General features: G+C 26.9%; 5 protein-coding genes across 7 annotated transcripts; 3 read left to right on the forward strand and 2 right to left on the reverse strand.

Moving 5' to 3' along the window:
• The first annotated feature begins 5415 nt into the window (after window positions 1-5415).
• LOC113550666 (phosphatidylinositide phosphatase SAC1) lies at window positions 5416-10493 on the forward strand. Its single transcript, XM_026952642.1, has 12 exons — window positions 5416-5827; window positions 6345-6439; window positions 6514-6719; window positions 6816-6947; window positions 7348-7453; window positions 7944-8131; window positions 8197-8352; window positions 8433-8750; window positions 8813-9049; window positions 9129-9230; window positions 10036-10096; window positions 10169-10493. The coding sequence occupies exons 1-12, from the start codon at window positions 5769-5771 to the stop codon at window positions 10321-10323; spliced, it is 1815 nt and encodes a 604-aa protein (XP_026808443.1). The 5' UTR covers window positions 5416-5768; the 3' UTR covers window positions 10324-10493.
• Window positions 10451-12386, reverse strand: LOC113550667 (replication protein A 32 kDa subunit-B). Its single transcript, XM_026952643.1, has 4 exons — window positions 12222-12386; window positions 11311-11491; window positions 10966-11235; window positions 10451-10892 (listed from the first exon to the last, which is right to left on the reverse strand). The coding sequence occupies exons 2-4, from the start codon at window positions 11482-11484 to the stop codon at window positions 10587-10589; spliced, it is 750 nt and encodes a 249-aa protein (XP_026808444.1). The 5' UTR covers window positions 11485-11491; window positions 12222-12386; the 3' UTR covers window positions 10451-10586.
• A 343-nt stretch (window positions 12387-12729) lies between these two features.
• On the forward strand, window positions 12730-16108 carry LOC113550665 (protein HIRA homolog). 3 transcript variants are annotated; one of them, XM_026952639.1, is made up of 2 exons: window positions 12730-13428; window positions 13536-16108. In XM_026952639.1, exons 1-2 carry the CDS (start codon window positions 13234-13236, stop codon window positions 16041-16043), a joined length of 2703 nt encoding a protein of 900 aa, XP_026808440.1. In that variant the 5' UTR covers window positions 12730-13233; the 3' UTR covers window positions 16044-16108. The 3 variants fall into 3 exon arrangements, with proteins under 3 accessions (XP_026808440.1, XP_026808442.1, XP_026808441.1); XM_026952641.1 differs by having other exon boundaries at window positions 13299-13428; window positions 13522-16108; XM_026952640.1 differs by having other exon boundaries at window positions 13300-13428; window positions 13513-16108.
• A 593-nt stretch (window positions 16109-16701) lies between these two features.
• On the reverse strand, window positions 16702-18426 carry LOC113547852 (WAS protein family homolog 2). The gene has a single exon (XM_026948388.1). It carries the CDS (start codon window positions 18130-18132, stop codon window positions 16810-16812), a length of 1323 nt encoding a protein of 440 aa, XP_026804189.1. The 5' UTR covers window positions 18133-18426; the 3' UTR covers window positions 16702-16809.
• Window positions 18427-19072: 646 nt separating this feature from the next.
• On the forward strand, window positions 19073-23618 carry LOC113560423. The gene is made up of 7 exons (XM_026966285.1): window positions 19073-19354; window positions 19566-19838; window positions 20130-20334; window positions 21222-21616; window positions 21909-22092; window positions 22157-22453; window positions 22793-23618. Exons 2-7 carry the CDS (start codon window positions 19585-19587, stop codon window positions 23603-23605), a joined length of 2148 nt encoding a protein of 715 aa, XP_026822086.1. The 5' UTR covers window positions 19073-19354; window positions 19566-19584; the 3' UTR covers window positions 23606-23618.
• The last annotated feature ends 1099 nt before the right edge of the window (window positions 23619-24717 follow it).

Consider the following 24717-nt stretch of genomic DNA (forward strand, 5'->3'; position numbering starts at 1 on the left):
GTCAATCGCTTTTTGTTAAATTAGTATAATCACGATGGTTTTAAAATGTAAACTGTTCATGAAAGCTAAGGAAATTTTATGATGAATAAATATTCCATATTCGCATCATATTAAATATAATATACTAAACGCAACAATTAATTTTTAAAAGTTAATCAACATTAGGTTTATATTTTTTTAAATTTCAAAATTTTAACATATATAAAGAGAAACAACTTTTATTGATATTCAATAAATAAAGCGATATAATAGTAGTAAAATAATAATATATTATGTATATTATTTTTTTATTATATATAATATATTATAAATATATTATACAACATAATTGTATTTTTGAATACGAAGTCTAAGAGTGTACCTACGTAGAGTTTATTTAACTTCATAAGCCAATTTTTCAAAGTATAAAAAGTATTACACTAATATTTTCTGTGATGAGCCGTAAATAAGAGAAAGTTGTGGAATATCGATAGCAACTCTTATATTATGTTCTGTCCTGCAATGTACTCCCTTCTTTATGCACCGTTATATTATCGAGCTTCACGAAAAGGAGAAAGTATAACTGCACAATATATACACAAATATCAAATATAGTTTAATATTAACTCCTCCTTCTTTTTAATGAGATTATACTTTAAATAAATCGTATACGAACTGTCAACAATACATCATCTAAACTGTAACTTTCAAGAGTTATGTTCAATTGTATTATTGTTTGTTAAAAAAACAATTATATATCATTAAACTGTATCTTATATAGTTATATATTATAAATAGGATCATTTTTTTTTTTTAAGAAGGAATAAGAGGATATTATGAAGAACTAGATTTATACTTGATATCTATACTTCCGTAACTCATTACTTATTTACATAACATATTGTATTTATATACAGTATAAAGTACTGTTAAGAAACCGTTTTTATATTATGTACCTACATCAATTAATTGTTAAATAGTTTATTTCAATCAAAACTATAAGGTTCGTCTCCTGCTTACATTTAAAATTCTCATGAACAGTTGTAACCTATTGTACATTGTCTATTGTTGTTCTCGAATAAAATACTATATTAACACATCGAATAATTAAAAAAAATTAAAGCATCATCACTTTATTAATTTTATAGTGTTATTTATTTTAAGTACTTATTTTGTTTGGCTTTTTTTTCTTTCGTAATAAAAAGTTGTTTAATCACCAATAATAATGATGTATAACACGATGGTTATTGAATATTGTATTAAAATTTAATAAACGATTTTGATTGAAGAGTACTTATAGTTCTTTATACTTACTCAAAAATTATTTTGCTGAAAATTTGATTATTAATAAACAGCATATGGTTACATACTATTTACTATAAATTCCAATCTTAAAAATGATAAAAATATTTAAAAGAAATTTAAAAAATATATTATATATATATAAATTAACTTTTAAAAATTAATTGTTGTGTTTAATATAATATAATATTTAATAGTTGGTTATATGGCTTTATGAGTTATGAGTCATAACTTATAAGTTATAACTTATGGCCTTTCTTCACTTGTCTAAGCCTAGCACTTAAAATTCATTATAATTTATAAGTGAAAGTTTAGTTTATTTTTTTTATTATTATTATTATCTATAAACCAGTATAAAGTTTTTCTGAAAAAATAATTCAGTGGTTCCCATTGGCCGCGGCTACCTAACCTAACCTTCCTAACCTACGGCAAATTTTTTTTTATTCTTATGTTGGTTTAGCGAAAATATCATGGGGACGTCTATGCTTCTCATGTAATTTTTAATATTGTGCACTTTTGGCATGATTTAATTAGTACGTCACACATATAAATATTTTATACAAAGCTGTTTTTGGATATATATCTATATTTCACCAGTCCTCTTAAATAAAAAATAAAATTTTTTTTTATTCCCGTAATTAGAGTAAATTTGTTTGATTATTTTCAATTTGAGCACTACTCGTTCTATTATCTTTGGTACTTAAAGTGTATTTAAGTTTATAAATGTTATATTCGCACTTACATAAATATAAGCAGGAAAAACTAACCACGTATAGGGCTATATTATAATATATATGTATGAATTATACATGAATACAAGGCTACATGTTTAAACTTTTAGTATACTATATAATAATATATATACTACCTATGACTCAAGGCTCTCTTCTGAATTACTTATCGACACGCAGTGCCATTATGTTGACGTATACCCATGTTATATACGGTTTTTACGGTGAGGCGTAACCCAGTGATAATTTCTAAATTATATGTATGTAGATTATAATATATTACTATAAATGTATTAAGTATCTTATAAGATACCTATAATTGTATCTTAGAATATTGGAATTATTCAGATTTAAATCAATTCGTTAAGAGAGAGAGAGGTGCATCATTGGCGCAACTAATAGTAGATACTACTAGTGCAAAGTGCTTGACTGACAATTATTTTGAAATAAAAACAACTTAGATTTAATATTATATAGGTTCTATAATTGGTAGGTAATAGTTACTTATAATTTAAAAAATCGTTGCCGTGTTTGTACCTGCACCGAATTTTACTATACCTAAAAAAAATTACTAAAGCTCAGAGCATGGGTCCGACTATACTTTTTTATCTAGCTCGTGCTACATTTTCATATTACTTTATACAATTTTAGTGTTTATCTTATTTTTATTATGTTTTTTTTTTTAAATATTAAAACATGTAAATATAAATTAATAAATATAAAATGTAAAAATAAATATTAATTGTAAATTTTAAATTTTATCGTCCTAATTGGTATTATAATAACTGACTTTCTCATCCTTGTTCCTTGTTAATAGCCAGTGGTGCAACTAGAAAAAAAATTCGGGGGAGGGGTTACATTATTGCAATACATATACATTACTACATAAGATTACATAGGTTATTATACTAGGCCTCGGAGAAATTTCGAGGGGGAGGATTACAACCAACCCCCCTGGTTGCGCCATTGCTAATAGTTATCTATAATAAATAATTTTTATTATTATTATTTATTTAAATCATTTTTATTTCTAGTTTTGCGAAGGAAAGGAATATTATATAATATATAGGTTTTTATATATATATATATACATATATACATACTTTTTTTCATTTTTTATTTGTAATTGAACAATCTGTGAATTTCAGTGTTTACAATAGGATCAAGTGATATAAGTATTAACATAAAAAATATATAACATTAGATAATAAATATATTAAATTAAAATTTTAGAGACCGAGATTTGGGGAAGAAGCCATCTATTGATGGAACTTCCTGACATGAACTTAAAAGGTGCATGTTAATTATTTAATAGGCCATAACACCACGTTCGTTTTAGGTGCCTTTTGGGGTCACTGTATAGGGAATGGTGGGAACAGATAGCCCTGTGATCAGGGGATTACGGTGGTTGAGCAGATTTGAAATAAAAGCACTTGTTAAAGATTTTGACAATATTTTACTGGCTGAATTGTGATATTTTGATATTTCGATGGAGGATTTGAGACATGGATACTATTTTAAAAATATTCAGACAATTTGATGTCTTCGCGTGAAAAATAACAACACCAAATTGGCAATTGCAATATATAAAATTATATAAAAAATAAGTTATGTACTCATTAATTATTAATCAACTTGTAAGTATGTTAGATTATTAATTTATAGTTTATTTTAGATATTAAAAGAAATACCTACGAGCTACGAGCTACGACAGTTATAAATATCTATAACAAATAAAAATCGATTTACTGTTATTGTCTGTATAATATTTAAGACTTGTTGTTTAGTTGCATTGTACATATTATTATAGCCATAACTCATAATAATAATTGTATACAATGATGTTGGTACCTACTTATATTCCTTACTATAGTCAATAAACATACTAATGTACTAGGTATGTAAAATAAAATATCCATTTTTTAACATTATATAGTGTTTAAAAATATAAATATTTAGGTGTACAAGAGTAAATTATTTACTATTTCTCAAAGTAATAATAAATACTAATTATAGGTATATATTGAATTACATAAATTATATTTTTTAAATTATTTTAATTTGATTTTTGACTATAATATACTATATAGTGGATGTTTTATCTTCACGGTTTATAATCAATGGTTTTTAAAATGTTAGGATTTGGGGATGGCTAGAATGGTGTAGATATATTATAAGTAAACATAATTTATCTACCTATTGGAATATAATTACAATGCAAAGTTAAAATATACACACATAATATGACAATAACTTCTACGACCAGAACAGAATAACAGATTATTATTATTGTACAGTACGTTTTTATGTGATGTTCAAGGTAATTGTGTCTATTCGGCAGGAGGTGGTGAGGCGATACGAGAAAAACAACTTGTGCAATTTTCGAAGGATTTCCGACGTCACGTTCCGGACACCGCGCGCCCATCAATACGCCCACTCGGTATGCTGATATCACAGAATAAAAGGATATCGTGTTACCACTTACCGGTCTGTCCTAGATAGATCATGGTCCACATTTGTTCGGTGGTTACTCCTTAATATTTTGTGGTCGTGAATTCGTGATAATCGTTCTACTAGCAAGCAGCTGGTTAGGATAACCACTGACACATATAGATATGATCGGAGAATTTTTTAAATTACGAATCTAGAAAAATAATAAGGTTAAAAACTAGATACAAAATAGATTTCATCTATATTCTATTCTGTGGTAAAACTATTTAATTATCAATTAATAAAAGTTTATTATTTGTTACGAAAGGATACCTACAACGATTATTATTTTATTTTATCGTCTGAAATCTGTAGGTTCGATTAAAGCATAGGCCATATTGAGAATTACAGTTATTAAGACAATTTATGTGTCATATTAATAATTATTCGTCATCAGATACACAGATCTGAGCTACCGATACACCATTCCCGTCTTACGAGGTGACGTCAACGCGGTCGACGACAGCCATGACCCGGTAGTTCACTATTCACCAAAATATCAAAAAAATTTAAAAATTATTTTAATTTTTAATGGTCTATGAAAATCGCTACAAAAATCTTGAATTGTATCTTACAAAAGTTAATAGACCCCCCTCCCCGAAAATAAATCCCGGTTACGCCACTGATGTTCACCATCACCATAGATATTTGTTAATTCTCAATTATGATTATCATATGATAATCATGTATTCGTAGATATAAGATTAAGGTGATTGCCATCACCGCGGGGATATATCATATATATAATACACAGGATACTGACTAGCATCAAATATTCAAATAATTAATTCTGTGCTAGTACTGCAAAGTAAAGTAAAGTCTCAAGTCTGTGTGATCTTAATATTCATGTCTCGTGATTAGTGATAACTGATTACCACGATGGCATGGTTAAAAAAATATGTATGTTTATCGAATGATAAGTGATAACAGAGCTTTTTTGTTATAATCATCGAACGCGAATTATTTTTTTTTCCGGATAGATATTAGATAGAAACATTATGCTGATTGCTACTACGACCACATAACAACATTAAATTATTATTATTGTTTACGTTTTAGTCAAACAAAGTGTACTTTGCACGGTTTAAGATACTCATAAATCGGGGCATTTTCCATAAGAGTAAATACTATTTTAAACTGTGCGACTGCGTCAGGTCCCATCATCGGCCACTGAATGATCGAAGATATCCTAGATTTTTTTAACCTTTTCTATAAGTGAATTATTAGTTATCTTTTTTGTTTTTTACCGTCAATAGATTGATCAACATGAACTCTACAATTGCAGACATCAAGTCCACTTCGTTAATTTATAACGAATTTAATATGTAAGTAAACTTTCAGTATTTTCTTTCAAAGCTCTGCATAAATCAGCAATTCGACTAATTAAGAATAGCTTTTTTCTATGAATATTCTTCTTGTATAACGTTTTTAATTATTATTCATTCAAAGTACAAATTATAAAAAACTCTTGACTACATTAATTAATACTAAACTTATGTTCTCTTTTTACATATTAACTGTGACACTGTGTTAAATAATTATCATGATTTATAATGTAGGCATTTATTTGAAGGAAAATTAAATCTACTACAATTACTTTATAAGTTAAAATTTAAAAATATTTCTTGCAAATTTTAATTTAATTTGTAATTAAAAAACTCAATAATTTTTAGTGTTTTTCTTGGAATCAAATAAAACCGGGCTTTAGTATATATTTTCAATCTTATATTTTACTTAGGTGGCAAAATTGTAATAACTATGACGTAATTGAATATTATATTTATTTTTTATTTTTTATTATTAGTTTTTATGATTATTATGACTAACTTATTTTATTTTCAGGTATATTTGTCCAAATAATATATTTATTGAGCCAGTACAAAACCCAAATATAATATTGAACATTGATCGAATCGACTTTACCTCTCAAAAACAAAGTACCTACATTATTGATTTACTTTGTAATTTGTATGTATTTGTTATTATCTAACCTGTTTTAACTATTTTACAGCAAATAATGGTCAAATACCAACAGAAATTAAAAGTCAAAGAATTGCTGGAATATTAGGTGTTGTAAAACTTTTAATTGGCCCTTATATTATCATAATAAAAAAAAAAGAGTTTGTTGGTAAAATAAATGGTCATGATATATGGAAATTGATAGAAATTGATATTTTACCAGTACCTAAGACTAAACTTCATTTAAATGAAACACAAGTATACATACATTTATATACATATATATACAATTTATATTTTCGTATCCAAAATTGTATTATTACATTTTTATGAATTAATTTCTATGTTTAACAGGACCGAATGGATACTGAATATTTAAACATGATCAAGCAAACTTTTAATACACCATATTATTATTTCTCATATACATATGATTTAACTCATACTATGCAGAGGCTGTATAATACTTCCACATCATTTGTAAATGTAAGCTTAAAAATTATTCAGTTAATAAATGGTTAAAAGTTCTATTAATAATAATTTCAGTCAACAATAGCACTTAAACAATATTTTTGTAATGTAACAAAGCTTGAAATTTATATCTACCATCAACCCATGGGAATACTCATTAAAAATTTATTTTTGGTATCAATCATTATATAATATATATTTCTACGATATAACCTCTCTGGGACCTTATTTTATCTAATTAATTCTGTTACCAGTTTTTTCAACATCACTGCCACATTCAAATTGCATGTGGTAACAGGTTTTTCAATGCACCTGTTGGCAAAATGAAACTTTGTTATATTGTTGGATAAATCACCATTTTCCCATGATTTTAATCATTAATGATTAAAATGTTTATTATTTTTTTTAATTTTAGATTTCAATGTATGAAAGAGCAGACCAGCGATTTCTGTGGAATCATTTTTTACTAAAGAATTTTTGTATGGACCATCATGAGTTTTGTGTTCCCATCATTCATGGATGTAAGTTATTATAATTTTATTAAATTAAAAAATGTCCTGGCCTATATTTTGTATAAAATTGGATTTTGGCCTGTAATGACTATCACTTATCGACTATTTACTTAGAATAATAGATTTTCTAAAGTTAATTGATTTGTTACATAGCCAGGTTGTTACTTAAAAAAATTTATTTTACAAGTTAGAAGAAAATAATATATATTCAATTTTGTTTATAACTAAATGAGTCTTCCCAGTATATTTTTTCTTATAATTATACATAAATATTAAAAAAAAAAACATTTCTTGACATTTTAAGTTTAATCTCTGAAAAATTATTCTGTGGTATTTTACTGAAAAATTTTTTAGTAACTCTGTACAGAATATAAAGGAATACATAATTAAAAAATTAAAAGTAATGAAATTATATTATCAATAAATCAGCTTTTGATTTTAAGAAATTTATTAATTTTATATAAATATGTAAATATATTTATAATATTTTTAATTTCAGTTATTGCCATAAATAATTGCATTTTAAATGGAAAAGATTTTGTTTGGACAGTAGTATCTAGACGATCACGAAATCGTCATGGCCCAAGATTATTAAAACGTGGTATTGATTTGAATGGAAATGTCGCAAATTTTGTTGAGACAGAAATGATAGTAGAATATAATAACACCAAGAGTTCTTATGTACAGGTATTTAAATTATTCTTATTACTATGTTAATCATTTATCAGTTATTAATTAAATTGATTCTCTAGACACGTGGGTCAATTCCTTTATATTGGGCACAATATCCAACACTTAAATATAAGCCCGCAATGCAGATAGCACAAAATGAAAACCATTTAGAAGCAGCTACCATTCATTTTAATGAACAGATTTCTATTTACGGTCAACAAATTTTGATTAACTTGGTAATAAAAATGTTTTTTATAAGATTTGTTTATTTTAATATTTTTAAATTAATACTAATAAATAATGATGAAAATAAAAGATTGATCATAGAGGTGCAGAGCAAGAATTGGAACGCAATTATCATGATATTGTTACTATGTTGGACAATAATAAAATTAAATATGAAGCATTTGATTTTCACAGTGAGTGTAAAAAAATGAGATGGGATAGACTATCAATTTTGGTTAATAGAGTAGCCCATGAGCAAGATAATTTAAAATACTTTCTTCTCGGATCTGATGGAAAGTTGCTTATCTTACAAAAAGGAGTATTTAGAACTAACTGTGTTGACTGTTTGGATCGAACAAATGTTGTACAAAGTTTATTAGGCCGTAGAATTTTGACTGTTATGTTACAGGTAAAATTATTTTATTTTATTAAATGTAAAATGTAAAATTAAATATTATATGATCAATTAAGAAAATGGACATATTAAACTTTGGACAAAAAGTTGAAGATCAATTAGATTTTGAGAGTTTGTTCAAATCAGTATGGGCTGATCATGCTGATATAATATCAATTCAATACTCTGGAACAGGAGCCTTAAAAACTGATTTTACACGAACTGGTAAACGTACTTACAATGGAATGTTTAGAGATTTAAAAAACTCACTTTTGCGGTATTACAAAAACAATCTGAGAGATGGAGTTCGCCAAGTAAATAAAATAATATTGTTAAGACAGTGTAATTTCTAAATCATAAAAAAATACAATTTTTTGATAATGTGTTTTATAGGATAGTATTGATCTTGTTTTGGGAAATTATGTTGTAAACGCTGAGGAAAGTGCATCTTTATCCTGTCCTTTAGAAGTTAAACCGGCTCTTAAATATTTTATGGTAAATATGAAATTAATGATGATACTTATTTTAGATTCCATTGTCATGTTTAATATTCCGTGTTACTAGGATTGTGTGTAATAGCTTAAACCAATTACAAATTTCTGTAATAAAATTGCTTTTTTTCATAAGTTAGTTTAACATTAGAGTGAATTGACCTTGTTGTGTTTAATGAACTTAAAGATAGAATATAATATGTATTTTTTTATTTGAACATTTTCAAATTACAGCCTTTCACATACCTATATCTTGCTTAAAAAATTAAACATTGAAAAAATAATAGATATTCTTATTCTTATGTTTAGTGATAAGTTGATTGACTCTATTTTTAAAATTAACAACAAATAATTGGAACTACGCAATGTAAATTTGCACATTTGTACAAGATGGATACTACACATGTCTAAATTGAATATAGTTATCATATGCCATTAATTAAATTATATTTAACAGGATGTTTGTCAACTATTGATTCATATTATTATAGAAATAAATGTTTTATTAAAATTCCTTTATTGCCAATATGAAAAGTTTAGCGAACATTTGTGATACCTGACATTATTAATTTTAATTTATTTAGTTACAATGTAATAATAATAATTACATGAAACTTATAGTTATGGATGTCAACACAACAATGACGTTGATATAATATTTCAGTTGGATTTAGTACTGTTGTGTAGAAGTAATTTTAAATAAATGTTAAGAGAATTTCAAATATATTACATACAATTATCAATTATTACTTTAATGTATTAATATTTTAATACCCAATCTAATACTATATATTTATGATTTTTTTTAGTATCCAATAATTTTAATGATTGCACTAGCGATGTTCATGGCTAACGCAGTGTTTACTTCTGGTTAGTAATGCATACAATTTTAAATTGTTTATTATAAACTAAATTTAATAATATTATTTATCTGTTTGTTAGAATACAACACTGGAACATACATATTTCTTCTATTTTGGGGCACAATGGTAATGTGTGTATTGTCGTTAATATTTTATTATGGGAAAGAGTTTGTTAATTATCCACGACTGTCAAGTTTTGACAATGGAAAAAGACTTCATCATCATCAGTCTTAGTAGTGCATTCCAACTCAATTTGATTATAACTGTATGCTACTTTTTAGGATATAATATAAACTGTTGTAAAACTTATGTAAGAAAAATAACTTGTTATGGTTTATTATCTTTATTATTATTTTAAAAATGTATTGATTATTTTTAGTAATAAAAATTTACTGTATTAGTGATATTGTACATTAAAATTATTGTGCTTAAATGATAACTTATTTCATAGTTTACAATTTCTTAAAAAGTGTTAATAGGTACAAAAAATTAAACAATTAACTTCCGAAATCAGTGACTTTGTAATGATTCTCATCAATGGTCGAGAAAATATGTCCCTCTTCAATAAAAAATGAAAGAATTTTTTCTATTTCTGACAACGACATTTTCTCTGGAAGTATTTTTTGAATATCTGATGCTGAATAACCAGCCTCATCTTGGCATCTCTTTATCACTGTATAAACCTTTAATTGTCTTGGGTTCAGGGATAAATTGTTAGTGGTATCCATAAATCCATTAGTATTATCACCACTGATTAAGAAGTCCTTTTGGTTTGATGCAGTAGACTGCTGAGTCCCACTAGCCTATAAAAATCAATTAATTAACAATGGCTTTTATACCATTTTATTTTTTCATAGGTTGCTTAATTAATCTTACCATATTGATTTCCTCGGTTTGATATGGTAACGCAATAATACTTAATAAATGATGAGTTAATTCATTAAGACTTTCTAAAGGTCTTACACTATGACAAAGCAGTGTGACTTTGTCATTTTGAATTCTTTTACTACCAACTACTTTAAAATATGCGTTTTCAATCAACTTAGGATATCTTGACAATTCGTTCTCATCTCCCCATTGAATACATAACAAGCGACCAGTGTTGTCTTCAATTGTAAACATATTCTTTAACGTCTGTGTTTCAACCTACAAGACACAAAACACATTATATTATATTATTTCTAAGTTGATATATTATTATAAAATAATTAATTGTCTTACCTGCTTGACAATTCCAACAACTACAACATGTGTATTTTTGTTTTCTTCGTTACTATCAAGCAATTCACGAATAGCTACAGAAATAACAGTATTTTGTTTTGGTTCTACTCCAGATGCTGTTGTTGGACTTTGTGTCATAGTGACATTAAATCCACCTTCATCGTCGCCCCACATTTTTAAACTAAAACATTTTACAATTAGAAAAATAATAATAATACATGGTACATATTAAAATTAAATAATAAGTGAAATGAGCTCGAGATCCCAAAACTCATATGTAGATGGAAATACAAGTCTCCACTCATTGAAGTCATGGTTGTACACAAAAACTAAATTATTTAAGAAAATGAGGGGTGTTCCACTTAATCATTTTCAGTTCAATCTTGATGACCATTGCTGGCAACTTTACCGTCAAGACAATTCTAGCTTTTTTTAACTTTGTTGAAAGATTTTAGAATGTGAATCAACAATAAAATAAAATGCAGTTAAAATGGCATATTATGTAAAACACTTATCAAATCAGAAACTTGTCTGTAAAGCACACATCAAATTAGCATCCAATTTTATTATAAATCATGATAAAAAATATATTACATTATAACATTAAAATAGTATTAAACTAATATAACTAATATATTATTGGGAACATCCACACATAATATGACAACAGACAACAGTATAAGCGTTAAATTTATTAGTACTCCGTGGCTATGTCAGCAGTGTGGCAAGGATGACTAGGTACCAATTATAGCATAACTAATTTAATTTTTAACCAAAATGGTAAAGGTAAACATTTAAACGCTGAACACGATTTTAGAGTATAATCCGAAATTCTATACGCGATATTGTCATAAACACGGAATATCAGTTGTTGTTGTCACCCCACATTGGCCACATTATTAATTTCTCACCTGACTGGAAGTATTCGTTGAAGAGAAAACTACGATCGTTGACGAAACTGAAGTTGAATGCACACTTTGAACGTGTATCGCCGTACGATGGTTAATCGCAGCTGTAAATGCTAAAATGAGTAAAATGAGTGAAATGCGTAATCGCGAATCGTGATTAGTATGAATGATGATCTTCAAACTTGAACCAAAGAAAAGAATGTTTATATCATGTCGTTATGGCGGCAAAATGAGGATTAATGTGATAAAGGAATCAGTGAGATACAGGCAGACTGAATGGTGAACGAGTAGTGAGTGACAGATATCACGAATTCGCGAACATCTTAGTTTAAAGTTAGTAAAGTCTAAAACAATTTAAAAATTGTTCACGATTATGATGATAAATCTATTACTTTTACATTAATACATTATTATTAATTACCTACGAGCTACGGTACGAACTATGATCAATATTTAAAAATAAGCATTTGAATTTCGGTGTCGTTTTTTTTTCGACGTTATTGCCTTTCGTACATGTTTCGTGCGAAATCATACGATATAAGCTGATATACACCGAATGAATATATAAATAAATAATGTGTAACTATTAGCTTCGCCTGTGCCACCAGTCAGTGAGCTTGCTGCTTTTTGTCCATGGTTTAAGATAGAATTCTATCTTAATAAATTTTTAAATTATGCCTTCTCATATCCGTTTTCTGGTTTTCGTGAATCCGAGTCCCGGGATAAGGCCGGTATTGCGGTATAGTATAGGTAGTTACGAACAATTTCGACGTTCATGATGTCCGTAACGTCGCGTTAACGGAAACGAATAACAAAAACATGAAAAATAATTCCCGGTAAAAAAAAAATAAAATTAAAGTGCCAGAGGATAAAAAATAAAAATGTTCTCGTCTTTCGGTTTTTAATTGTCCTACATGCTACAAAGTACACGTAAAATATGCCTTTTAAAGATTGTTGGCTATGAATGAATTTAGTGTAAAAAAAAAATTGTGAACAAAACCTGCCATTGTATACGATGATTATTTTGAAACCATCATGGATATCTCACAATGGTATGCCCATATTTTCGATCGACGTTCATCCGGATGGTACTCGTCTGGCTACCGGTGGTCAGGGCCGGGATTCCGGACTGGTCATGTTGTGGAACACAGCGGCGGTGCTGGACGAAAACAGCGAAAACGACGAAAACGTACCAAAAATGTTGTGCCAGGTGAGTGGTTGTGTTTTGCGAACAAGGGGCGGGGGGTTCTAAATTATTGTAATTCAGTAATAAAATAAATAATGATTGAAAAAGCGATTATAGTTTAATTTTTTTAGGTTGACAGCCATTTGGCAAGTGTCAATTGTGTTCGATGGAGTCACTCTGGCAAGTTTTTGGCGTCTGGCGGTGACGACAAAATCATCATGGTGTGGACATTGAGCAAATATCCTAATAGTGGAAACATTGTATTTGGCACCAAAAATATTGTAAATATCGAAACATGGAAGTGTATGTTCACTTTGCGTTCACACTCAGGTGATATACTTGATCTTGCATGGTCACCCCGTGACTCATATTTGGCATCATGTTCAGTGGACAATACAATAATCATATGGGATGCTCAAAAATTTCCATCTGTCCATAAAGTTCTTTCTGGACATACGGGTCTGGTAAAAGGAGTTTCTTGGGATCCAATTGGTAAATATATTTCCTCACAATCAGACGATAGAACTTTAAGGATTTGGAGAACATCTGATTGGAAAACAGATACTATTGTTACGACTCCCTTTAAAGACTGTGGTGGAAACACTTCTGTATTACGGCATAGCTGGTCTCCAGATGGTCAATACTTGGTATCGGCTCATGCCATGAACAACAATGGTCCTGTAGCTAAAGTTATTGAAAGAGATGGTTGGACATATGAAAAAGATTACGTAGGACATAGAAAAGCTGTAAATTGTGTGAGATTTAGTAATTCAATAATGGAAAGAAAAATCGGTAAGAAGAATCATCATATGTGTCTATGTGCTGTAGGCTCTAGAGATACTAATGTATCAGTATGGCAAACAGGATTAAAAAGACCAGTTGTTGTTCTAGAAAGTTTATTTCAAGGTCCTGTGTTAGATTTGTCTTGGTCAACAAATGGTTTAAACCTCTATGCTTGTTCATATGATGGAACCATAGCAATTTTAATATTTGATCCAAAAGATATTGGAAAAGCACTTACAAATCAAGATAAAAATGTAATTTTTGAAAAAATGTATGGTATCTCACCTTTAGAACGCCATAATAACAATTTACTCATAGAAAATCCAGCAATACTAAAAATGAATGGTACACAACGATCAGAAGTTCAAGAAGTTGATCCTAAAAAAGAAATAAAACAGCCACCTCCAAATGTAATTAAACCTTTACCACCAATTTTAAAAAAACAAATTGAAACTCGTACATCTGATGGACGTAGACGTATTACACCTATTTTTATACCACCAACACCTGATAATGCAGAGGAAATTAATGTTTTACCCTTTTCATCATCTAGTGAATGTAAAAGTCAAGTAGTTGTTGAAAGAGTGAATAATATTATCGAGCCTAATATAAGCAACAGTTGCAGTAACTTTAGTCAAGAATCTCAAACTCCAACAATTATTGATTCAACAATACCAAGGAGCACTCCTACATCTGTTTTACAAATATCTCCCAATAGAGGAGAATCCAAAAAAAGACCAGAACCCATAGCATTAATATCAAATTTATTTTCAACTAAAAAAATTAAATTTAATAATGTGGAAGATAATGAAATTTCATCAGATATTCGACCTAATTTTAGTGAAACTACAATGCAAAAAAGAAAATTCACCATTTCAAACTTATGTACTGATAGAGTTGTTGTAGAAAACGATAAATGTAATACAATAAATGGAGCTATTTCTAAAATGAAATTTTATTCTAATAATTTTGTCGCTTGGGAAAAAGTATTTAGCTCAAGTGTAGTTAAATATTGTACTAATAAAACTCTATCATTAATAGTTGTAGCATTAAGTGATTGTACCATTCATGTGATAGGGTCTAAAAATGGCTCATTAATATGTCCGCCCTATGTACTATCTTCTTTAGTAACCTCTATTAGTTCCAATAATCACTACTTATTATGCATGACGCAAAATTCTCTTTCTGTTTGGAACATATATAAACAAGAATGTGTTCTACATGAGGAAAAACTCAACACATTAGTTTGTTCAAATAAAAATAAACCAGTAAATGTACAAAAATGTATGCTGACTGAAAATGGAACATCAATTATCACTTTGACTACTGGTAAATCATATATGTTTTCTATAAGTGCAAAATGTTGGATGATGATCGGTGATAGTGGAGATGCCATATATTCAAATTCTACTCAAAAAAATAAACACAATGGTTTAAATAAGACTAGTGGCAAGTATCCATTGAGTGTTATGCAAGCATATTCTTCAAAGTATAAATCAAACTTAGATTTTAAAGACACTGAAGGGATCAGTGAATTGTGTTCGAAATCATTTTTGGAACAACAGATGTCAGCAGCTTTAGCTTTAGAGTCAGATAAGGAATACAAATATTGGTTATTGGCTTATGTTTCCTTTTTAACTGAAAGAGAAGACAATGATCGATTAAGATGTTTATGTCAGGATTTGTTGGGAGTTTCACATGGTTATTCAAATCATAAAAAAATTGAAACAATAATTGGTATGTCAAAACATGATCTTTTAAGAGAAGTATTAGTTATTGTAGCTGGTTCAAGAAGTACTCAAAGATTATTTACAGAGTTTCATGATCAACTACAACAAATGTCACTAAACGACTGATTAATTATTTATTTTGTAAAATTTAAATTATATACATGTAAATGTCTTAGTTAATTTACTTATAATACTAGATAATAATATAAAAATTTAAATTAGATAATATTCATATTATATATTTTTACAATAAAAAATAAAATAAAAATTGAATTTACTTATTTAATAATGATTGGCAGTATCAGAATTATTTATTATAATTCAGTTTTTTATTTAGTATAACTTAAATTGTCCAGTATTTTTTAAAAATAATACTGAAATCAATATGTTAGTTAAATAATTTAAATTTGAATACTAAAAATCGTGTTTTTTTTCTATTATTGTACACTATTTAATGAAATAATAATTCTTGTTGTATAAAGAAAAAGATTGTAAATTTCACATAAAATTCTAATGTATCTACCTATTGATATTTTTTGTATTTAATTTATAAATTCTTAAAATTATTTTATTTGTAATTAAAAATGTATGTACATTTTAACCATAATATTTTTAAATAAAAATCTACTATCTAACTAGTCTGAAACTATAATGCATTAGTAAATTATATTTCTTTTAAATTCTACATTTACATTATACATTTCTATATTTAAAAAAATATATTAATTTGGATATCAATTTTACATAAATATACAGGACAATTTAAAAATAATTAACTCCACAATTAGACAAATAAACAATTGAATATATTATAATTAATACAAAATTATAAAGCAAACAAATTTAGTTATAAAAGAATCAAAAAGTATGTTATGTTAGACCTATTGAACATTCAATCATCCCAATCACCTTCTGTGTCGTCATCACCATCTGCTTCACTTTCAGATTCAAGATTTGGAGGTAACATTGTTGAAGCCATACGATATATAACCCCTTCTAAGCTGCTATCATTTTGTTTATTATTACCAGAAATCCCTTGCCTTCGCATCGCTAACTTTTTATGCAAATCTGCCATTAATCCATCTCCTGTAGGCATTGTTTCACTGTCAGTTTTCCTATCAACCACTGAACGTAATTTAGCTTTTTGTAATCCTCCTGCATTTCTTATTTCGTCCATTAAAACACTGTGTGTATTAATATTATCGTTATAAGTATTATTCACCTTTTGTTCCTTTTTAACAGAATTATCAATGTTTTCAACATGATCATTTTTATTTTGTATAGATACAACAGTTGACAATTCTTCAGGTTCTGCTGGTTTTATGATTTCTTGTTCAGTCTGTATCAATTTTTCAGGAACTATTTCATTGTTTTTAATTTCATCTAACTCATCAAAACTTGGAAGATCTACTACACTAGATGGATTACTGACAACTGGTATACCAATGTTTTCTTCTTCATTTTTAAAACATAGTACATCACCTGCGATTCCTGGAAGATCGGGTAAATCAGCCGGCACATCAATAGTAGGAACTTCTTCATATACTGGCGTGTAAGAATAATTAAATTGATTTTCGGTGTCATTCAATGGTAGTGTAAACACAGGCTTATTAATGTTTTGAACTTTTTCAACTTGTTTACTTGTTGGTGTTGTTTTAACTTTATAAGGATTAAATAATACATAATTTTTGTACAAATTTTCATTTGAATTAAATAATAATAAAGAATTTATGTAATTAACATCATCAGGTAATTTTCCTAGACCTTTCACTTGAATAATATCTTTATTTTTGGATAATTTTTTATTTTCATCATTAATATGATAAAATTTAAGCTTATCATTTGGATCATTGGACACACATATTTGATGAGCAACTTGGATGTTGTTTGTGATATCTGATTTTATTTCTAAATCATAACTATATTTATAATCTTTTTGTAAATGTGTAGCAGGATACTTGGAACTGGAATAAACTTGAATTGATTTTTTGGTATTTGACAATTGTTGTACTTTGTTTGCTATGTTGTTTAATTTTTCACTCAGTTTAACTATTTCCGATTTTTGGGAATTTATATTACCTCTTACGTGTTCGTATACACATTCAACAACTTTATCTAGACAATCTAATGACTTTATTAACTGTAAAATAGTCTCTTCATATCCTAGATCATAAGGTAACAGTGGTATACACGCTTCTTTATTAACTTGAACCATATTTATAAGAGAAAAATGTTTAAATTAAAAAATGGCACTTATATCACTAATTCACTATTATAATTTGTAAAAACAGAAATATTATGTTGATGTCATAGAACTGTGATGAACATAATATTATATTAGACATTAAACAACATAATATATAATCATAAAAAATAAAGACTGTATAGTTAGAAATTTGAGAAGATCTCGAAGAAGACCAAACTGCAAACACTGAACTAAAACTACTAAAGACGTGAAGAATAATTATTTTTTTGATAGCTCTACTATTTTATAGTACTAAAGAAGAGTAATTATTTCTTTATTATCAATGGATTTGACATTTGACAACGTAATAATAAATAATATTATCACAGAATAAATTAATAAATAATAATAAAATACTTTCTGTGATTCTATTTATCAGTTCATGATAAGGTGGTAATGCCCTGGCAATCATGACTAAATATATTTAGCCATGCTGACGAGTGGCAATATACCACGGAATATTTTAAATACTTTAGAGTTTAGACATACAATATAATAATAAATCATACTGTAATTATGCCTATATAAGAGCTATACGTATATGGATGGCTTAAAGGTCAATTCATTAAAAATGAAAACCCTGGACAAATTCGCCAATTAATATGATGAACGAACATGTTATTTATGCATTAATTATTGGACATGTATTAAAACATTTTTGAAAAATTGGACGTATCATTATCATATTTAGCCTTTAAGGCTTTAAATCGATATTTAGCAGCCTGTATTTCTTATAAGGTTTTTTTTTTAATTGTATTCATTAAAGTTGCAATAAAATGTTTATTGACTAAAAATCTTTTATACAAACTAGAAAAATACATAATGAAATGTTTCATGACAGATTAACAGGAACGTCTGGAACACATTAATATTATAAGTTATAACAAAAGAGAAATATTATTATGACTTATGCAGCTGTTTACTATTTAATGACCAATCACCTATGCAAACGCATTAAAAATATGTTATCTAAACGATTTGTATTAACATAGAGTAAATTCTATGGTACAAATAAATGATATGTATCATTTATGTCAATGTACATTAGTCTATGGCTTGTGCCTGCAATGGTGTGATAGTGTTTGCTATTTCTTTAGATTTTTTTCGCTTTAAGACATAAGTATCAACATTGAAATTTTTATTGTACAGTCCCCGTTCATGTTTTTTCAATTTACGATTGGCGAATTCGTGAGTAAGTATTCAGACTATTAAATAGTTTATTATTAGTTATTATCATCTACTTATTAGGTAGTATTACTTCCCATTCATTTAATTTATTTAATTACGATTTTTTTTGAGTTATAAATATAAGTATAATACATTTATGACAGCCATTCGTTATTATAGTTAAATATATAGATCAAATGCACCAATAATATTTATCTATGTTGATGTTCATTTAGTTTGGTAGTATACTGAAAAATGGCTAGATTTATTGAACACTTGTCCGATGAGATGGGCACTTTGTCAATCAATGACCACTGGAATGAACTTGGATTGGATGAAAATATCCGAAAAAAGTTAAAGGAAATCGAAAATGATTATGAAAGCATTTTTTCATGGAACATCCAACAATTGACAGGATGCAATCAAAATCTTATGAATAATCGCATTGAAAAGGTTCGAGAAAAGTTAGAAATGATCATTGACAAGGAAGACGAATACAATTTAAACAGGTAACTGTCTTCTGTCAGAAATTTATTTATATAAAAACTAATTTCTCTATATTATTATTTTATCAATTAACAAAGAATCAGGTACCAGGATATAATTTATTAAGTATTCTTCACACAGGTCTATATACATTTTAGAACTTACCTTTACCCACCCACCACTCACAACCCACCCGTCTATTTAAGAAGTGAAGCGATTGCTTCACATGATATATAAGTTCGGCATCACTGCATTTAATTAGTTATACATATAAATATAAATAAAGTATCTTATGAAATTATTTTATTTTTTAGATTTTATTTACAACTAATTGTTAGTTATGAACTTTACATTAGTAAAAGTTACAAGGAATCATATTTGGAAATTGAAAACATTGTTAAATTTATGAAATCATGTAAATTTGACGAGTCAAATGGACAATACTCTGATGCTTATTACCATATTGCTCATGCCACCCATGCTTATATTGCATTATCATTAAAAAATGATTCAGAAGAGGTGAATTTTAATTATTTATTGTTTAATTCAATAATTATATTAAGTACCAATAATAACTAATAAGTAAATTTTTAATTCATAATTAACCAATAACCATTTTAATTTAAATATACAAATTAAACGAGTCGGTAATTAAGTAATAAGTAAAACAAATAACTTTTCATTAGTATCATATAATATATGTATACACAAGCTCTAAAATTTATCAATACAATGTAAATAATAATATGTCTAAAATATTCTAATACACCCGTTATTTTGATATTTTTTAAATCTACTTAAACAATTATTTTACATATATTACAAATTAAAATTATTTATTGATCTACACTTATTGGTGAAATATAAGACTTTTATTCTATGTATTAAACTATTGAAGATGATTCAAATTATATAGATTAAATCAACCAGATCCATGCCGTGGGAGGGCTTAGGGGGCATGTGCCCTGGGCACATGGTTTAAAGGGGGCACCAAAAAAATTGAAACGCATAATGATAAATAAAATATGGGGGGAATAATTTTTTTTATTTTATCCTGGGCGCCAAATCTTAACGGCACGGCTCTGAGATCAACTATCCAAAATATGATTGGTATAAATTAATAGGATTATTATTTTGTTATACCTATGTCATATGTCACTTCCAATACTATTTTAGAGCTTTAAATTTTAAGATGGAGCTTTCAGCGTACATAATATAAATTATTTTGTATGGATTTTGTATATGTGCAATAATGTATTATTATAAATCTTATAAACATCCAATTCACACATTTGTTACATGTTTTATACATCATATCAATCAATATGGTCTAGAGTGAGACTATACTTATATATAGATGTATAAATCTTTAAAAATTATTAAGCTAATGTATTTTTCTTTTTTAGTTATTAAAGAATGTTAAAGAAATCAATAATTTTAATAGAGCAGAGAAAGCTGCAGTTTGTGCAGTTAAAACAAGAATTTTTATGGAGTATTCACCTAAAGGAAATGATATAGCTTTAAAATTTGCTGATCAAGCTCGAACCCTTCATTCTACTGAACCTGAATGGATAGTAATTTGGCTAAAAGCTAAAGGACGAGTAAGACGTTATTATGAACAATTTTCAATGCCAGAGAATGCAGAATTGGATGCTGCAGAAATATTATGCTCTACAAAAACTAAGGCTCGACTTTTAATTCAAGCTTCTAAAGTTTACATGGAAGCAGCATTTGTTAATAAATTAACAAATAACCGAGAAGAATCAAACAAATATTATAAGCTTTCGTCTGATATTACTAAGTAAGTAGTTATTCTATATAAGTATCAACTAAAAAGTATTGATGAATAATGAAAATATTAATAATTCAAAAGTTCATGTCACCAAGGTCTTTCAATACGACAAGGTGGGTCATCAATAAGATGTATTTTAAATTATAGTCTTTCATAAAAAATTTGTGTATTTGGGTTTAATTAATTTTTAACCATTTTGAAATCAAATTATTTATATTTTCTCCGTGATCCCTATTAGTTTTATTTACACATTTGTTTATTTAATTAAAAAGTTATAGATTTATTTGATTGATTTATATAGAAAATCAGTTGAATTAGCCAAAGATAATACAAAACAACTTTATTCTTGTTTACTGACATGTATTAATTATCCTAAAGAGTTATTGTCAAAATCTATGATAGACAATTTAATTGAAAAACTGACAAAAGTTAAAAATAGCCGTGTAGATGAAGTTTTAGGCAAATATTATTTAAAAAACGAAAAGGTATGATATTTATTAATTTATTGTTAGTGAATGAATAAATAAGAAAAATATTGGCTTTTTTCAGGATTATAAAAAAGCAAAAATGTATTTGTCTCGTGGAATGGCTGCTGGTCATTTTAGTAGTTCATTGCAATTAGTAAAAGTAGAATGCCTATTACAACCTGTCGATAAATTTCCTTTTGTTCAAACATTAAACATGATGTATGATGTTTTTTTGAGTTCAAAAAGGAGGCTTATTATTTTATCACAAATATTATTATACTACAATTACTGTGAAAATAATCCTAAAGAAATGATGCGCTACTTAAAAATGTATATTGACCAAGACATTGAAGATGCATTGAAAAAACGTCATTTAATTGTGAGTTGATTAAATTTATTTATTTTGTACCTATAATATTTTTTAGGATTCTAAATTATCTATGCTTTTTAAGTTATTACATTATCAATTTTTTAATTTTCAAAGTACAGTTAAAGTAGGTACCTATACAAAATATCAGACTTATTAATCAGTGTAGTTTTGATATTCTTGTAATTATTATACTGTTTTTTGTTTAAGTAGATGTTATATTTATATGTCAAATCATTAGTAATTAAAAGTTAGATCATTTTGTAATTTACTACAAACTAATAAACTGAATTTATTTTGTCTGATTTTGTTTTATATTTATAGTAATACAATTACAATTTTTGATTTCAGTTTACTTATCCATTGTTTAAGATAAATGGATTTAAACCAAGACAATTTCTGAATGTCCTATCTATAAAAATAAAAGAATTAGTGAACAATAATAAGTGGAGTTTAGAAGAAAAAAAAATAATAGATGAAACATTTGATCAGTTCAATGAGATATCAAAATTGAATTTTAATGATGATAATAAAACTACTTTCTACAGAAAAAATGATACCAAAATGTATCCTAATAATAAAGGAAAAAATGAATCTTGGCGAAAACAGAAGGTTGATTTGTCATCACAAAATGAGTTTAATAATATTCATCAACGCCAATTTGCTTCAAAATATGTTAATCAAAAGAAGTCTTTTGAAAAACATGGTGCTCGAGTTATAGAACCATTAACAAATCAACACAAAGAAATGTATAATAGTTTTGAATTACCTGTAAAAATCCCTAATGAGTCAATGAAGATTTTAAATAATTCAGATAGTATTGAGACAAAGCAAAAAAAGTTTGAAAACAAATTTAGTTCCTTGGGAAATTTACATGTTGTGTCATTAGAACAAAACTCTATCAAAAGACCATTTAGTAGTAGGATATACGATAAAAGTGGTAAAAAATATGGTGGTTTTAAATCAAGTTGGCGAAATCAGCAAAATGTTTCTCAGAACCAAAATAACTTTGAAATATTTCACAACCATGAAATTAATTCTAAACGCTTTCAAGAATATAAAAATGAATACCTGAACAATCAAGAAGCTAGAAAGCCAACACATGAATCTGGAAATCATTCATTATCTGGCGGGTCATGCAAAGATATTGGTGATTTAGTTTGAGTAAAATGTAGGATTTGTATTTAGAATTATAAATTTACAAATATAACATGGGTATGTTGTATTTCTTGTAAGTGCAATTCATTTTTGACATTAATTTCGTAGAATATGGTTTCTACATTCAATTTATAATTTTAATATATAATTATTTAGTTTTATTTTATTAAACTTGTTTATTAGCAAGTTATGTTATAAATTATATTTGTTTATTAGTAAATATAAAAATACATAAATATATACATAGATATATTTAAAATTGTTTATCAGCAATATTTTTATTAAATATACTATATTTATATTATATTATTGGACTTGTTTATTAGCAAGTTATGTTGTTTGGCTGTTGTCGATTAATTTAGAGAAAAATAGTATATTCATTTTGATTGTATTATTAAATATCAAAAGTTTTTCAGAAAGAAAAAAAGAAAAACTCAGATTAACGAAAATCTGAACTTGTGTTAGGCGCCACTTTGTAATGAGTTGAAAATAAGGTATAATAAGTTTCTGATTTAATATTAGTATAAAAATTAATATATAGTATTTGAATTGATATTCCTAGCTCATTAGATACCTTATGTATATGGGGTGATTCTTTTATCATGAACCACTCATTATTTTAAAAAGTATTCATGTTTTTGAAAATATTTTTTTTACATAGTTTCAAGTTGTTAAAAAAATCAACGTTTTTTTAAAAAAAAATTATATTTTTAAATATTTTTTATCCTTATATTTTTTTTTAACTTTTTAACTTTTTTGAATGACAACATAGTTTTAATTTCATATTCCAAAGCAGAATTTTTTTTTGAATATTTTGATACATAAAAATCGAATTTTGGGGGAGTAGTTTATGAGTTATACGTATTTAAATTTTAGACAAGCGGAGTAGTGAACAAACGTTTTGCGGGATAACCCCGTACCATTTCACTCCACGCATTAAAACTTTAAATATCTATAACTCATTAACTACTCACCCTAAATTGGATTTTTATCTATTAAAATATTCTGCTTTAGAATATAAAATTAAAACTATGATTTTATTCAAAAAAGTAAAAAAAAATATTAAAAATATAATTTTTTTTAAAAACTGATTTTTTAACAACTTGAAACAATGTAAA

Source organism: Rhopalosiphum maidis, chromosome 1 (assembly GCF_003676215.2).
Source record: "Rhopalosiphum maidis isolate BTI-1 chromosome 1, ASM367621v3, whole genome shotgun sequence".
In the NCBI taxonomy this organism is placed as follows: Eukaryota; Metazoa; Arthropoda; class Insecta; order Hemiptera; family Aphididae; genus Rhopalosiphum; species Rhopalosiphum maidis.

Excerpts from the sequence above, each read along its gene's own strand:
- LOC113560423 (XM_026966285.1), top strand. The coding sequence starts at position 19,585 with ATGGCTAGATTTATTGAACACTTGTCCGATGAGATGGGCACTTTGTCA. Across the intron at positions 20,335-21,221 it reads TAAAAAATGATTCAGAAGAG|TTATTAAAGAATGTTAAAGA; the intron begins GTGAATTTTAAT and ends TTTCTTTTTTAG. Across the intron at positions 21,617-21,908 it reads CTTTCGTCTGATATTACTAA|AAAATCAGTTGAATTAGCCA; the intron begins GTAAGTAGTTAT and ends TGATTTATATAG.
- LOC113550667 (XM_026952643.1), bottom strand. The coding sequence starts at position 11,484 with ATGTGGGGCGACGATGAAGGTGGATTTAATGTCACTATGACACAAAGT. Across the intron at positions 11,236-11,310 it reads TTGTTGGAATTGTCAAGCAG|GTTGAAACACAGACGTTAAA; the intron begins GTAAGACAATTA and ends TGTGTCTTGTAG. Across the intron at positions 10,893-10,965 it reads AAACCGAGGAAATCAATATG|GCTAGTGGGACTCAGCAGTC; the intron begins GTAAGATTAATT and ends TGATTTTTATAG.
- LOC113547852 (XM_026948388.1), bottom strand. The coding sequence starts at position 18,132 with ATGGTTCAAGTTAATAAAGAAGCGTGTATACCACTGTTACCTTATGAT.
- LOC113550666 (XM_026952642.1), top strand. The coding sequence starts at position 5,769 with ATGAACTCTACAATTGCAGACATCAAGTCCACTTCGTTAATTTATAAC. Across the intron at positions 6,948-7,347 it reads CTTCCACATCATTTGTAAAT|ATTTCAATGTATGAAAGAGC; the intron begins GTAAGCTTAAAA and ends TTTTAATTTTAG. Across the intron at positions 7,454-7,943 it reads TGTTCCCATCATTCATGGAT|TTATTGCCATAAATAATTGC; the intron begins GTAAGTTATTAT and ends TTTTAATTTCAG.
- LOC113550665 (XM_026952639.1), top strand. The coding sequence starts at position 13,234 with ATGATTATTTTGAAACCATCATGGATATCTCACAATGGTATGCCCATA. Across the intron at positions 13,429-13,535 it reads TACCAAAAATGTTGTGCCAG|GTTGACAGCCATTTGGCAAG; the intron begins GTGAGTGGTTGT and ends TAATTTTTTTAG.